Source organism: Gymnoscopelus braueri, assembly GCF_963280865.1.
Source record: "Gymnoscopelus braueri genome assembly, chromosome: 9".
Taxonomy (NCBI): Eukaryota; Metazoa; Chordata; class Actinopteri; order Myctophiformes; family Myctophidae; genus Gymnoscopelus; species Gymnoscopelus braueri.
In genome coordinates this window covers 39,706,987-39,724,630 of record NC_137610.1, presented here as the reverse complement: position 1 = coordinate 39,724,630, position 17,644 = coordinate 39,706,987, and the positions used below count along the sequence as shown (strand labels likewise).

At 41.2% G+C, this 17,644-nt stretch overlaps 1 protein-coding gene across 2 annotated transcripts in view; it reads right to left on the bottom strand.

Annotated features, from left to right (window-relative positions):
• The window catches only part of wwp2 (WW domain containing E3 ubiquitin protein ligase 2), an 85,030-nt gene that overhangs the window by 54,997 nt on the left and 12,389 nt on the right, over positions 1 to 17,644 (bottom strand). For both annotated transcript variants that reach the window (XM_080438480.1, XM_080438481.1), the window contains exons 6-10: positions 13,333 to 13,411; positions 11,463 to 11,635; positions 9,806 to 10,049; positions 9,422 to 9,511; positions 3,122 to 3,296 (exon numbers count right to left, since the gene is read on the bottom strand). In XM_080438480.1, the coding sequence (XP_080294606.1) occupies positions 3,122 to 3,296; positions 9,422 to 9,511; positions 9,806 to 10,049; positions 11,463 to 11,635; positions 13,333 to 13,411 (761 nt within the window). The remainder of the gene's footprint in view (positions 1 to 3,121; positions 3,297 to 9,421; positions 9,512 to 9,805; positions 10,050 to 11,462; positions 11,636 to 13,332; positions 13,412 to 17,644) is intronic.

Sequence of the window (17,644 nt, the reverse complement as noted above, 5' to 3'; positions counted from 1 at the left end):
CTTTTAGCCTGCCAGCGTTGCCAGGTCTGCTTATTATAAGCGACTTTGGGCTTGTTTCCCTGCAAAGCCACTTAGGGATGTTCCCAGCGTTTTTTCTTCACTGACGTGCAGTGGTGTAAGTAACTAGTACATTTACTCAAGTACTGTACTTAAGTACAATTTTGAGGTACTTTTACTTTACTGGAGTATTTCCAATTGTCTATACTTGTACTCCACAACAATTATTTGAAATGTTTAGTTACTAGTTACTTTGCAGATATAAATCATTATGAAACATACATTAACCACTTTAGCCCTATTTTATACCTATAAGCTATTTGAAAATAGCAGATCTACAAGCTCACAACGTGTTGCGATGCACGCGTTCTGAGCTTGTAGATCTGCTATTTTCAAACATTTTTGTACTTTTACTTTTGGTACTTTAAGTACATTTTTATACCAATACTTTAGTACTTTTACTCAAGTAAATGTTGAATTCTGGACTTTTACTTGTAACAGACTCAGAGTACATCTATTGCATTCAAGCCTGGAATTTCGTCATTTTAGGGGCAAGGCCACTTGGCCTTTGGTGTTGTAATTTTTTGGAGGGCACAAAGGCCCTGCCCGGTCTTCCTGCCAGGGCAGGAAGGCCATCCAAAAAAATAATAATGATTTTTAAGTCCAAAAATGATTTTTAAGTCCACGGAAATAATGCATTTAACTTGAAGGTTAAGGATCATTGTATTTTAATATATTATAAGAATAGTATAACTATCTGTGAAATATAACCCATTTATTTCACAAAATAATGTGTTGGCAAATGACCAATATTTAGTTATATAGGTCTCAATATGTCACATTCAGCCCTGGACTTCACTGACTGAAGTAGGGGTCACATTAATCACATTAGATTCACAGAATGTATTTTACCCACAAGTTATTTTCATTCAAATGAAATGTGAATGAACTTGCACTAATAATGACTTTAGTTGATTTTTCACTCTTTAAAATATAGTATTTCTTAATTATTAATAATTACAGCTTGTAGATTGGCTATTTTCACGATTTTAAATTGTTTTTAAATAATAATAAAAAAGGAACATACAAGATTTCCACCCGACAGCCATAATATAATAGCCAATATATGGTTCTGTATCAGTATATGAGTCCGTTTTTGCGGATTTCATTCTAATTGGCTACTATGCCTGCATATGAATTTCATGAGCCTGGGTAGGTCACCCTGGCTTGGAGATATGCCCTGTAGCGCACACTCCGCCAGTGGTGTAAAGTAACTAAGTACATTTACTCAAGTACTGTACTTAAGTACACTTTTGAGGATTTTTTACTTTACTGGAGTATTTCTAATTTTCAGTACTTTTACTTCTACTCCATACATCTCTGAGGAAAATATTCTACTTTTACTCCACTACAATTATTTGAAAACTTTAGTTATTAGTTACTTTGCAGATATAAATTATTACATTATAAAACATACAGTAACCACTTTAGCTCTATTTTATACCTAGGCTATTTGAAAATAGCCGATCTACAAGCTCACAACGCGTCGCGAAGCGACGCGTTGTGAGCTTGTAGATCTGCTATTTTCAAACATTTGAGTACTTTTACTTTTGGTACTTTAAGTACATTTTGATACCAATACTTTTGTACTTTCACTCAAGTACATTTTTAATTCGGGACTTTTACTTGTAACGGAGTACTTCTACATTGCAGTATTGATACTTTCACTTAAGTAAAACATTTGAGTACTTTTTCCACCACTGCGCTCCACACAGCAGCAGCAGGTGAAAGCAATTCACTTAAACGAGGGTTGTGTTGCGCACCAAACTGCGCAAAACTAGGTCAAATCAATCAATCTCTCTCTCTCTCTCTGGGAGCAACAACGAGAAACAGTGAATGTAGGTTTTCATAGACATGGTCGCTTGTTTCTCTCACATAATCTGGCAACACCGACAGCCCTTTGTTGTCACTGCCACTGCTCTGCCAGTCGGCTAAAAAGCTGAACATGTTCGGTCGGCTCTGGGTCGGCCGAAAAGGTCCCGACGGACCCCTAACCGACTGGCCGACGGACCCCTAACCGACTGGCCGACGCTTCCCGAAGCCAAATCGGCCCAAAGTCGGGCCGATTTGGATTGGTCTGGAGCCAGCTTTACAAGCACTGTCGTGTACCTCCCTTTGTTTCCTCTCCCGACATCGGTGGGTCGACTCAAATATATAAAACGTTGTAAAAAATTGGACGGATACACTTGACTAGAGAGATAATGTGTACCGATTTGCGTGATCTTTGGACAAAATTTGTAGGAGTAATATAACAAAATGTTGTTGCAAAAATTGGCCTCCTGGTGGCGCTATAATAGGGCAATGTTAAAAGGGTGGCATTTCTTCCTCGGCCTAGTGGGAATGTGCGTGCAAAATTTCATGGAAATCGCACGTTGTGAGGCATTTTGTTAAAAACGGAGCACTCCTGCAAACTTTGGAAGCCAATCTTAGCCAGGGTGGAATCTGAAAAATCTGAAAGATTTAAAGATCGTTTAATGACTATAGAGATACTGTGTATCGATTTGCGTGATGTTTGGACAAAATCTGTAGGCCTGTTATAGCGCCTCCTGGTCGCGCTATAACAGGCCCATGTGAGAAATTGTGGCAGAGGTTCTGCCCGGGCATCTAGGGAGTGTGTGTGCACATTTTCTAGTCCATACCCGGCGATGTGCGCAGCCAAACTATATGCAGACTTTTGGGTTAATGCGCTCGAAGTGTGATTTAATCCTGTTGGTGTGTGGTGTGTTTGTGACAACCCGGTCACTTACAACCCGTTGTGGAATCATTGCCACCCACAACCATGAGGAGCTGATGTTTACGCTGTTTCAGCTAAGCTATGTCTGCTGATAACACAACTTGGATTCGAACATTGCACGTGTCAATCAGCGTCCTAGTGCTATAGAGAGGATATCTAAAGCGCCCCCCTCACTCATAAAACAGCCCATTATAAGTTTGCAGGCAGAATGACGGAACAGAATGACTGACGGACAGAGGTTATAATAGGATGTTGTGCAATCCTCTGTGTTAATTTATCAATTTGTAACTGAGAGAGTGTACAGATGTTAATGAGAGCTTGTCGTGTTACCTGGTAGAGGAAGCGCTGGCTGAACTGGTGCATGGCTCCTTGTAGCTGGCTGCGCTGGCTCTGCCATTGCTCGTAGTTGCGGACCGACTCGGCGGTGGGCCTCTGCCATGTGGTTGTTCTGGTGTTGTGGTCCACATAGTAGAACCTACCCCGCTGGTCCACACGCTTCTCCCAGCTAGAGAAAGAGAGAGAGAGAGAGTCAGAGGGAACAGTCTGTTTTCGTCTTTTAAGGTATTATTAAAGCGACAGTGGGTGGATGCATCACATCTCCTAAAAGCTTAACATATTCAGAGAAGGAATGGCAGGAGAGAAAGAAAAGATGGGAGAAGCGATAGACTGATGAAGGATCAGTTGAGAGAAATATGACATCCATTCTTATTGCCAAAAAGCAGAGAAAATTGTAGGTTCTCCAGAAAGTACATGTCTATTGGGCATTCTCTTGTATCTGACTGCGTTTCTATCTATTTGTGTCATGAGTACATATGATCCACAAAGAACACAAATATTAAGCAGCAAATAAAGTAACGCAAGTTTTATTCAGAACAAGGTCCAATACACTGCGAGTAAATGGCATCAACCTGTATGAATGACGCATCAACTATATCAATAGTTTTGTGTGTGTGTGTAGGGGGGGGGTAAATTGTTTGGACAATGACAAGAACAAAGATATGAATTGTCCCACAGACACACAGACAGTCAGACAAACACACGCATACACAGAACAACATGAGTGAATTCCCTGGGCTCTGCAGAACTGAGTGTTGTTCTGCTACAAAGGCTGCCGCTATTCTGATATCTCTGACTTAAACACAGCAGAATTTGGTAGAGCAAACAGCTACGACTTCCATATGCTAACAAAAACAGTGCAGACACAGATACGGTCTAGCAGCCTGGTGCACAAGCACACACACATGGAAAGATAGTCAATAAGTGCAAATCTATAAAAACGGACAGACACACGCACACAGTCAGTCACCCTCCGACCCTCTCTCTCTCCCACACATGCATACATGTGTGTGTGTGTGTGTGTGTGTGTGACACACACACACACACACACACACACACACACACACACACACACACACACACTTAAGAAAGCACAAATCTCTGACTAAATGCATGCACACAGTTGCCCAAAGGGAGCTTTTAGTTCGCTTGGCCCTCCCATTTCCTGAGGGAGAAGCACACGTCTCCGACAGAGACTGTGGCTCCAAGCACAGGAGTGAACAAGGAAACCTGTGAATTAACTCTCCCAACTCTGCATGCATTACACAGCAGCTATTAATGCAGTCACACAGTTTGCCAGCACATGCATGCAAATACACACTTGCACACGTGATAGGCAGAGGCAAGTACAGAGTTACCTAGAGAGAAGAAATTGTGAAATAAAGATGCAGACCTACAGTCTGAGATCCACAAGAAAAAATTTCTATAGTGGCACCAGGACACACCCCATGCATCCATTTATTTTAGTACCATTAAAACATTATGGACGTATCCCAGTTAGCTCTATAGTGCCAAGCCCAACCCTTCCAGCAGGCTTGTCACACCAACTTCTCTGGTAGTACTAATATTTATACTATTCTTATTTAACCCAGTAGCAGATGGATGTGAATTTAATTTAACTGAAGAGTGATGCTACTGGCTAGTTTTAAAATGACAAGAAACAAGCAACAGTTTAATAAAAGTTATGAATTTGGTTATTGTGTAGTGATAAGTCATAAGATAATAATGAAAATACATTTTATTTGTAACAAGTGCTATAAGTATCTTGTTGCCAGAAACGTAAAGCTTGCCGTGTAACTGGTGCCCACTGCTCCTAATAGTTAGGATGGGTAAATCCAGAGAACGAATTCCAGGTATGTGCAAATATACTTTGCACAACAACTACTAAAGGAGATATTATGATTTTAAATGTTGTTATCCAGCACCATGTTACCTGTATAAAGCCTAGTATACACAGTGATACATTAAAATACCTATACCCAAATACATACAGACTCATTTTGATTCTACTAAACTCTACATTCAATACCTGTTTGTAAATATGGCCTATGGCCAAATGTTTGTATTCTATCCACCATTAGCAGGCTGACCGACTTTTAGGAGAAAACAAGGCTTTCAGAAAATATTCTGGACTGTAATTGTCAAGAAAAACATTGTTGTCAATTATTAAGTTGTCATTTGCAAGTACAATATTTAGGTATTAGGTGTAAATTTAAGATGTTCAGAGAGAGTAATACAGTCTACAGTAAGCCACCAAATAGGATTTAAATACGCAAGTTTGAATGGCCTTTTACTGGCCTGATCTGGGTAATAGCAACAAGTTATCTAGCAAAGTCAGAAACAATAGTATATAACTGCAAAGCAAAAAGCAGCAGCATAATACTCTCTTCTCTACAGTTCAGCATCTTGAACTCAGTCCTCAGCCTGGCATGACAGAACTTATCAGATAAAGACTGATTTATACTCAGTTGTGTCCACAGAAAATAGCAGATCTACAAGCTCACGACACGACTCACTGCGAGCTTGTAGAATGTCTGTTTACAGTGTGTGATACCAGCGTGCAACTAAATTACCCTTAAGTTATCAAACCCAAAGGCTACAGGAAATTGTAACAGCCTTTACCTACAGTACCTCCCCACCCCCCAATCACACACATAGATTAGAAGTGCATGATGATATATTAGACCTTCACAGAAAATGTTCTGGTTTCATCAAAATATAGCTTTACACAAGATAAACTTCTTTGCTCACAGAGCACAGAGACATCAGATCAAGTCAAGATTTGGACTTATATCATGCCCAGATAGGTGTAGAACCCAAGGTTCTCTCAAAGTTTGACATTGCTTTAATTCAATTCAAGGCAAGCTAAAGACTTATGTAAAGACAAGCTCTAAGGTGTTGGTTCATGAGCAAGCAGAAATCCTGACAATATAGCTGAGTGTTTTGACCTTGAGCGGGGATATGATATGTCTGGATAATAATGTCAGTGTTCTGAAACCTTTGTAGCCTCCAGCCCAAATGAGACATTTGTTCTGTCATCCTGGGAGCTGGCCTCATTAAAACAAATTGCCAAGTTGGGACCCACACCAGGAATAGTCTGGATGCGATTGGTGCAGTGTTGGTCACAGTGCAACAGAAATGTGTATTTGCTGCATATTCACAGGATAGCTCTATATCCTCACTCCCCATTAGCAATTGTTTAATGCTAGCTAAGAAACCGTTGCTATCCGCCATATGGGTACACACTCCAGTCACATATCATGGGAGTCAATGCAAGCACGTACACGATAATTAGCAACATTAATAACATGAATAGGAATACTATGGTGAAACAGTGTTTCTGGGTGATCTGCAACAGTCATTCCAGGTACTCAGAGCGGTTGGAGGGGGCATTTGTCATCCATTTCCCCAAGCTGAAATCTACATTGACAACAGCAGGCTGTGGCTGTGCTGCCTAACACACACACAGAGCTCAATGTTGGGAAAATTACGTGAGGTGAGGTGATGACGAGAATATAACTAATTATAATGACATTCATCGTAATAAAGGTACAAATCATATAAAACACACAAATGTTAAAATCCTTAGTGATACTGATGTGTTGACATGGGTACTTTAGCATGGTGCTGCATCCTGAATCATTCTCCAATTAGATTCATGAACATGTACTGTATTTGTGATGAAGACTCCGAAAGGAGTCTTGGGGACGGGGTTGGTTTCAAGTTCTAGTTCAACAAACCAGAATCATGGAGCAATGTACTGTTGTAATGTTAAAGTGTTTATTCATTTGTTTGTCTATTTATTAGATGCGACCATTTGTAGTCTTAATTACCATGCGGTACACAAACACTCCTGTCCGGTGATATATAGTAAACTTAGTTGATTGATTTAGATGCGGTTTCTCCATCTTTCTTTGGGAGTGATAAACATTTGCCTGTATTTTGTTTGTTGAAATAGTAATGTCATGCACATACATTTCCAGTGCATGCTGCAGGCCTTGTTGTCAAGATTTGGAAGAAATTTGGAAGCTCTGGCTCCAAAAATGATATATTATTTTATGTGGCAAATCCTTGATATCCCACAGCAAACCAACGTGAGTGCTGTCAAAACTAGGGTTGTATGTCTAACCTAAGGGGCGGAGCTTAGCGAACGTATATTCTGGTCATGTCATATAGGCAAACAATAGCAGATCTCCAAGCTAGCTACAAGCAACGTATTGCAACCTGACACATTGTGAGCTTGTAGATCGTCTATTTGTGGCAAAGAGAATTGTTGTAGATGGAAAAAAAGGAGTGGACCGAGTATAGACGAAGACCCCAGGGGGACTCAAGTCAATTAACTGTTTAAGTGGTTAATTAAGCGTGGTGTGTGGCACCTCCTGATGTAACGACAATGAGCAGCAATATAATAAGCTTGCAATAAATTACAAGTTCTGACCTTTAGTTTTAGAGACCAGGTATTAGGCTAGCTAAGTCAGAAACACTGCCTAAAGAATATGCACCAGTTGCACTCAGAGTCTCATCGCAAAATCTCCAACACACAGAGTCTGTCCAAAGATGGGATTCATTATTTAGGATTCTAAAACCTAGATTGCCTGAGTCCCTACTAAACAGTTCCTGGTGCGTACATCTGGAACACTAACCCAGCGCTAGTCTGGTAATTGATCCTCTGAAGGGCCCAGGCGGCCATCAGCCAACACAGTGCTGTACGGGCGTACATGTGCCTCTAAGAAAGGACTTTTGTTCTCTGGCCCCAACTCTCTCATTGCCTCTCTGGAAAAACTGAGATGGGGGTGGCGGGGCTGACCTTTTCCTAAAAGCAGTTTCTCTATCATGCACACATGACCGCACGCATGCAAGTGGAAATCAATAAGTAATTGTTGGAATAAAGATGTCATGAAAATGCTGGTGGTGTTGGTGACTTTTAATGCTATACATTAAGAAAAAAAAATTATTAAAAAAAAAATTATTACAGCTAAAAAAATTATTACAGCTTTACACACACACACACACACAAAACAACGTGGGTGATTTAGAGCCAGTGAGAGGTGGGGGACAATGTACTGTATATGGTTGTGTCCAAAAACATAAAACACACGCATGGAGAAAAGAAACTGAGTAGGCTTGGTTAGGGCAACGTCTCAGTAATGCAAAACAAGTCAGAGATTCGATTGATATAGTAAAAACTTTGGAAACCGGCATGATTTTTAGATTATACTGGTGTCCCAGTATAATCTTAACTGCATTTTAATTTGAACTGCATTCGAAATCATTATTACCTACCCGATTATCCTAGAATCACATGCAGCGTTATGTCACCATGAGGAGAGAATTACTACACAAGCAAATACAACACTGACATGACAATGATCTAAATTCAGTGACCCTTATGCTTCTCCATTACCCTAATTTGGAGTGAAATTCTGACTTCAAATTGTTTGAAATTTATTTCCAAACAGAGGGCTTCCTCCAATGCAAACACTCTTCTTGTCAACTTTTGTTCTATTCAGTTCAAACTGCAATTCAGGCCACTGGTCTATTTTCTGCTGGGCCTCTCTTTTAACTGGTTCCAACCTGGCGGCCCTATTCTGGGCATGTCATAATAGGCAAACAATCAGCGAAAATAGGCAAAACATTCTGCAAAAAATCTACAAAACTCACAGTTTGTAGACCTGCTATGTTCAGCATACAGATTTGGTGTATAGGGACAAAAAGAGGGGGTCAGGTACAGACCCATGGGGTCAACGAAGTATATAGGGTTTAAATGGTTAACACCAGTTGAAATTAATTTAGGAAAATATTATAAATATTTGTTGGCCGTCTTACTGGTGAAAGGCATGGTAAGTGACAAGTGTGGTGCTACAACACACAAACTCACAAACACGCACATGCCCCTGACCTCTCATACTGTTCTGTGCCTAACGACAGACAGCAAGCCCAGCAGGGATAGATGTTGAGAATGTTCACAAGATGGCAGAATACCGTGCCAGTAAAATCTTATCTGTTTAATTAATTGAATTTAATTTAATTCTGGGAGTGTCAGCGTCACTCAGAAATTGACTGCACACTTTCCATACAGATACATGCACTTGCACGCACTCACGCACAACTTGCCTCACTCTCTATCACACACACCAAAGCATACATATCTATATATCCTATCATTGAACTACTATTGTGTTGATGTTGACACTGTCCTGTGAGGGATCAAAAAAGGGTCACTCAATCAACAAATCAGTGCATGCGCGCACACACACGCGCACACACACACACACACACACACACGAGACATACCCAGGTGGCAGTGGTCTCTCCCAGGTGGTTGTTTTGGTGTTGTGGTCGACATAGTACACTCTACCGTGAGGCAGCACCCTCTGCTCCCAGCTACAGTATATCCACAGGTTGAGTTAAGAGATTGAGAGAAAGAGAGAGATAGAGATTGGAAGACAGGGAGAGCAAGAGTCAAACAAGGATAATTAGATATGTCAAGTTTCATAATAAATTTGGTTGAATCAAAACGTTCCTCCAGTGTTCAGCCCAAGCTGCCTGAACCCCACTATACTCTCTCTCTATGTGCTCCTCTCCCTGCCCCTCCCCAACGCTCGCCTGCCCTTTCTCTTGCCAACCTCCTGCCCCTCCCTGTCCTCAAGAGCTCTATACTCTCCCCAGTGCTCCTACCCAGCCGGGAGTGTGTCTGGGACGGGCTCTGTGGGGGGGTTGCCGGCCTGCTCTGTACCGGAGGTCCCGGTAGGTCCAGGCTCTGCCGGTGGGGCCAGGCCCGGGGCCTCTGGACCTGGAGAGGGACTGCCGCTGCTGCTGCTGGAGGCTGGGGGTCTGACAGACGGGGAGGACTGTGGGGGCGCATGGCGGGTCGGGCCACCGCGGCCGTTCTCCAGTCCATTGGACGTCAGTTCAACTTTGCCTTGGAGAGGAGAGGAGAGGATGAGAGGAGGAGTAAGGGAGGGAGGGAAGGAAGAAAAGTAGGCGGGGAAAGAGGTCGGTGAGATAATGTTATTTACCACTTAATACCTGACTGCACTTTTTGTAGTCATGATCTGATCTCACTTGTAGTATATGATACAAAGGTTGTAAGACCATATACAACTTTAATAGCTTAAAGGCCTCTAGTTTGAAGTTGGTAGAGTCCATGTTTATCTGCAGAGCAACTGATGTGTACTGGCTTTTATTACATTTTATATCTGCATTTATTGCCTAATCAGTCTATGTAGTTCTCAAAATAAAGGGGAAGAAGAACGTAATATTTGTTCGCCGGTTATATATGGCCGTCAAACATGCACTGTGTCAACTGAATATTGCTGACACACCCACATCAGGAAAGCCACATCCATGGCGAGATTGGCGACCATTTCGGCTAATTTGGGAATCTCTGCGCTGATGGGCTATTTTGTAAGCGTCTGCATGGAACTTAGACAAACCACAGTGCTGGGTAGTGCACCAGATTACCTCACTAAAATTACAGGTTTATACTGGTACAATACAAAAGTATGTGTATCCTATTCCTATAATAATTGGGAGGCTAATAGACATAGCCATAAACTAACCCGATATGCCCATATAAAGGCATGTCACTATGACTCCGACTTAACCATAAACAAACCCGATACACCCCTAAATAGGCATGTTTGTACATCCAGTTGTCCAGGGCATATATATAGATATCCAGTTGCCCAGAACCACCAATCCATATATGGGCATATAATGATGACATCAGGGATATCCATATATGGGCATAAAAGGGACTAAGACTGACAAATACAGAGATCTCCATATATGGGCATTTAAGGGACACAGACAGATACAGAGATCTCCATATAAAGGCACAAAAGAGACACAGACAGACGGGTACAACGGGTCTGACAAACCCCGACAATATGAATCAGACATATCAATCGGATCAGCAGTGCGACATACGTTTGAGGGCCTGAACTCTAGATGTGCGGAACACCCGAACATCTAGTCTATTAAAAGGTAGGTAAGTGATATTTTTGCAGGTGGGTTGCACATTTTCAGCCAATCAGGAGAGAGTACTCATTTTATCAGCTTAAATCTTATAGTTACAGTTCCAATTTTGTCTGTTTATTTCTTTGTGTCATAACTCATCCTGATTATAGACACTATAGGCAAAAATGTAAAACAATTAAATAAATAAAAAAGCACAAAAAAGCAACTTTGAAACATTTTCTAAAATAGCAGATATACAAGTTGCGACGTGTTGTGAGCTTGTATATTGCCTAGGTTTGGTATTTTTGTACAAATACGTAAGTATACAGTATAAGGCTTAAGTGGTTAACAGTAATGTGAGTGGTTACTGTACCTGCACTGCCTCCAGGACTGCTGTGGGAGCTTTTGGAGGAGCGGCGGCGACCGGATAGACCTGACCCCAACGCAGGGCTCTGGTCCTCACTCAGCTCCCCGTTAGTCAGAGCCCCCCCTGTGGAGGACCCTGGGGAACAGCCTCGAGACCCCCCCACCGAGTGCCTGTTACTCCTGCATAGATAAAATAGAGAGAGAGCGAGAGAGAGGGGCTTTTGTAAAACATAAAAGGAACTTTTGCAGATTTAATACAGAACTGAAGGCAACGAGATGACAGAATGTAGGACAGGATGAGCTAAACATAAGAGGAAGAAGAAGAATTAAATGGGATAAAACATGAAAAGATGAGAGGGGATGATTAAAGTCGATTAAGACTGTGGACAAAAACACTGAATAATTTTCTCAAAAGACACAGCAAGCAGCAAGTACATGTATAAACGCACACAAATGCACATACATGCACATGTACATACAAGTGCTCGAACACAATGCAATGTAAGTGCGATCTCATTTTCCTCTCCAAAATACGTTCATATTTTCCGACTGCTAAATATAACCGTTTCCAACAGGACCTTTTATACAATGAAAACATGTTGGCGTTTTTACCCCCAGGACTGTGGAATGCTGAGGCCTAAACTTGGAGGACTATCAATAGAAAAGAGGGCTCAGCTCTGCCTTCAAGTCCATTTTATGAGCTACAATAAAGTATCACAAGCCGAAGACACTGGCTATGAACAAGCACAGAACTGACACTTGCATGTGCATGTGTGTTTTCCTCTGTGTGCGCGCGTCTGTGTGAGAGAAAAGCTGGTGTGCATCTCGTCATGGGAGACTGCTAACACTACGAAGGAGGGGAAAAAAAGGCCTGTCCTTCCATCTCTCTATATGTTTTCTCCCCCTCCCCCTTTTCTCTCTGATGGACGTTTTTTTCACTCTACTGCCTCTATTTAGACACAAATGGACGGAGATGTTGAATGGTATTCCATAACAGCGAGGTTTGGTTCTTCGGTGAACTGTGCTAATGCTCCCCTACAGTGTTTACATGGACATTCCAATCTGACCAATGCGCCCCACCACAACGCTTAGGACCAAGTCTAGTCTAGTTCCAGTATTTATTATCACACTACCATCCTAGTCAATGAGACCAGGCTCTAGACCACATTCAGAGCAAATGACATGCATGTATTCAACCATACACTTTCTTCCTTTCTTTTCCTTTTTTAACGTGATTTTTGATCATGTTCCTATGGCGCACTCTGTAAAGGCTGTTTAGAAAGAAGTTATACTCGTATATTTTCCCTACTACCATTATCATACATTATGGAGTCCCAATCCTCTAATCCCTTGGGGTACTCTGTGTATTGGATCGAAAAGCAGTAGGAAAAATACATTACACATGCATAAACAAAGCCAGCTCTACAATGTAAATGATTAAATGATACTGGCGTATGCTTACGTGTGCCCTTAAAACTAAAACTACTTGTAACAAAGCTACACTAAGGGACATTTTAAAACTATTTCCATCACGTCCTCAGAGACTGCAGTTGACACTGCCTCCTATTGTTCAAACCTATTTTTATTCTTCACAGATTGTATTGTAAAAGACACCGGCCTCCATTTGTTCAGTCTTCAGAACAGCAACTCTTATTCAGTTTGCTGATAGTCTGGGTCTTATCTCTTCCACGATTACATCACCTCTGTGGTTTATCATCACTGCTGTGACTGCAAATCCCAACGGATTTGGCTCAGAGGCTGTGTGTGTCTGTAGGCTTGGGTTTAGTGTGTATATGAACGTCTGTGTACATTCTTGCGTGGACAACTGTGTGTGTGTGTGTGTGTGTGCGCGTGCGCGTGCATGCATATATTCTGACCTGCCCCGAGGCACAGCTGTAGCAGGAGTCTCCTCACTCTGGGTCCTCCTCAGGTTGGGTCTGTCTGACTGCAACATCTCTGGAAAAACAGAAAATACAAAAGGAAATAAAAGTCTGGCCTCTTTTAAGAATGTCATGAAAAAGGAAAACTGCCTCATTTCTTCTTATCCCTATTCTTACACTCTTGCACTCCGCTGTTAAGGCCAAGTCCACAGCAACTGTCACTTGAGAGTGCTGCGAGAGTGCCCGTAGTGGTTATACGGTTATAGATAAGTTACCATGTCTGCTTCTGTAACTGAGAACAACTTGTCTGTTTATTTTTATGTTTTATTGATTGCTTGCTTTAGATAAATTGCATTCATAAGCAGAACCGTATCGGTTCTCTATCCTTGGATTCAGAGTCTGGTCTGGCTCAATCAGTGGCCAAATGATCGATATCAATGACTGGATTTGTTTTTATCTTGATTATTAGGCTTTAGCAAATGCCTCTTTGCCTTTCTCTTTCATTCTATAGTTATTTGGGCTGGTCAATTACAAAATAAATGGAAACAGATATTCCCAGGACATTGCCAGAATTGCACTTCCGAGTGCAAATAGACCAACACTGATTAGCATAAGCGATGTCTTTATTGTGGCTGGTGGACATTAAAACAATGAACAAACATGCCCACGTGTCGGCTCTGACAAAAACAACAGACACGCATTTCACAAGAACACTTTCAGTTGACGTCCTTTAGTTGGTCTTCTAGGACCACTATATTATTGTCTGAGGACATTCGTCTTCCTGGATGCTGATCTAGGAACTAAAGCCTATGAGGCATTTACTGAATTAGAACATGAGCTGAATGTCAACCTTGTAAGTCAAAGTACCATTAGCAGGGAAAGACATCTGGACACTTATAGAGAGCACATTTGTGAAATCAATAATGCCATTTTGTTGATGTATACTAAACACCTTTGAGAATGATGAATGCACAAATCCCTTACATAAATCACTTATCAAATCCTAAATTCCGGTGATGTTAATATGGACAACAATGTTTAACAATACCAAACAATGTAGCCTATAAAATGATGGAAGCCTGAGCCAGGATGACAACATTATATTAAAACAATACAGGGGAATATTATTGCACTGTCATGAATCGCTCTCCAGGGGCTTAATTCCAGTGTTGTTTAGCATGGAATTAATGAGTCCAATATACAGCTCTGAATACATAGAGAAAAGTGTAGGGTTGGTGTTGATGTTGAAATTTTCTTAAATAATGAAAACCATACAGACTTGAAACCCACGTAGGAATGAAAGTACAGTTGATGGTTTAATGGGGACCATTCATCCCTGTATATAGTGCATGGTCTGTGCGTGTGTGTGTTTGTGTGTGTGAGTGAGAGAGTATAATGATACGCGGTCTCTGTGGGTGTGAGGGAATGTGTGACTATATGCTCATTCCCAATCGTGTCTGAAATCACAGCCATCTAACATGTCTTTCATTATCACATGCACATTGCATGTATGTGCACGGACACGCACCCACACACACTCAAAAGTAGACTGATGACTGCAACCCTTCCTATGTGTCAGAGAGACTCACTGCTGAAACATGACAGCCTAAAACAGCCTTCGTATTTACAGATATATCCTTTCCAAGCTAAAAGTAAACAGCTAATCTCTCACTGTCACTCACACACAGTCATGTGTATGCATGTAAGTACGTACGTACACACACGATCACAAGACATACAGATTTACACATGCGCGTGCACACACACATGTACACACGCACGAGCACACTCCAGCTGCTGCTATGAAAGGGTTTCTTGTGAGCAAGCCCAATGGACACGCAGAAAAATAAACAGTGGTCTTAAAGAGAAACCATTGTGTCATAGCCTCCTCCCATGAGGACATCGTCCCCCCAAATGACATAAGTCTAACTTCTGCCCTGTTGTCTGCACGAGCACGGGTGTGCTAAAACGTGCGTGTGTGTCGTTCTGCCTGTGTGGACTTGGATTAAACGTGTGTGTGTGTGTACTTGTGTGTTTTTGAGAGTTTGTGGTCTGTAATGTGCATATGGATGTGAAGATGCATGCATTTCGGTGTGTGTGTGTGTGTGTGTGTGTGTGTGTGTGTGTGTGTGTGTGTGTATATGTATATGTGTGTGTGTGTGTGTATATATATATATATATATATATATATATATATATATATATATATATATATATGTGTGTGTGTGTGTGTGTGTGTGTGTGTGTGTGTGTGTGTGTGTGAGAGAATGAATGAATGAATGAATGAATGAATGAATGAATGAATGAATTTTTATTTTCGTGTCTTGTCAAAAAGACCCATCCCTTACGGGATTATTAGACACCAAAACATAAATAAACAATATCAAATTCTCTTCATAGAACACTGCACAAAGGAAAACGTTTGGCAAACACCCAAAACAAAACAAAAATAAAATAAAATAAATTACACTTCACATATGTTCTTTTTGCCCGTCTGTCCCAGGCCCCTTCCAGATACTCAGATACTGTGTGTGTGTGTGTGTGTGTGTGTGTGTGTGTGTGTGTGTGTGTGTGTGTGTGTGTGTGTGTGTGTGTGTGTGTGTGCGTGTGCGTGCGCGTGTGTGTGTGTGTGTCTGGACATATCTATGTAGGGTTGTATTAATTTGGCTGAGAGACTAGTGAGTCAAGGACAGTTAAAACAAGAGAGGGCCTAATAGTGGCGTGGCTCCTCTGTGGATTTATGCCATCATGTTGATGATGTCATATTGATGACATCAGTCTTGCCCAAATATGGAGGTAGGGCGGGGACCTGGGGATCGATCTGTGCTTGTGAACTCAACAAAATGTGAAAAATATTAAACCAACAATAATATTCACAATATGTGAAAAATATTGTAGTCAAAATGTAATGACATTTGGCAGTGATCGGTCCAGTGGTTTGCAAGATTAGCCGCAGATGGACAGACAGACTCGGAGACATAAAGACAGTCAGACCCACACACAGATCCCACATCCTTATATTTTGTTTAAGAGTCAAGAGCTGTCTTTTATGTTGGATGCACCCCCTGCCACTTAAAAATCTGCGATCCGGGACTTATTTTAATGAATACAATGTTATTTTAACCAATCTGTATGAAAGTGTATGTTTTGGGGTTTTTTTTGTGCTTTTTTCTTGGGAAATTTAGACCCTGGTGTCAGGTAGGACACCGACAGGTTGACAAGTAGCCCTACCCGCTGCTCATAAGCCCAATATCTCCGCTGGCCAATGGGGGATTCCCTCTTGTATCAGCGGTATAGATTAGGATTCCCATGTGATGTGAGAGACCAGGGTTTGATTACCGGGTGTTACAGGACCACAATGGAAACAAGCCCTCAGGGTTTTTTGTGTTATCCTTTTAGCATCATTGTATAATCGTACCGCTGTACTTTGTGCAAACTGTTAATAAAGTATTCAATCAATCAATCAGTTGCAATTAAATCTCTTGATCGAGAGAAGACACTGTAACAATACAGAATTACTTATCTTTACACTTTAGTTGATAAACACAATCATTGGACTGAGACCCACACCCAGTCTAATAGTTTAGTTTGATAACATACATGAACTGACTTATCTATAATATAGTCCATGTTCCTGAATTTGATCAATCTTATGTACTGGTGTTATAAAAACACAGCTGCCTTGCTTTGATTTCCACAGATTGCTTTAATCTCTGGGTGGTGGGTTTTAGCAGTGACACAAATATCACATTTGGATAGTACACAGATGCATCCCTAATATATGAGTGCTCATCATGAATATTTAAAAACATTCACAAGATGTAATGGGATTAGATCAAAGCAAGAGAAGGTACACTTTATCCCTTGGTTACATTTGTACTCTCTCACAGTTAAATGAACACTCTTGATATTACTGTGTAGTAGCAGAATATAGGTAAGAAAGGTGCATATGGACAAAATGTTTACATAAAATAAGCCATCTTTGCAAAAAAAAGAAGGAGAGACATTTTGATGTAAAAAGCGTTGACCTCAGCTGCTAGCAACACACCCTTTTCCTTTAGCAGGAACAGAAATGTTTGGCAATATTTCCATCCTATATGGTTAACCAAGTTGCAATTACTCTACACATATAGCCTGTTGACTCTGCACACCCATATATGACCTGTGTGTTTCTGAGCGTGCGCGCGCATGCGTAGCGTACGTGCATAAAAGGTGTGCTTGTCCATATTTACACAGGATTGAGTTTTCCCTGCACTGACATCTGTTTTTCTCTGCCGCACAATGCAATGGCTTGTTTACGAGGTTTTCC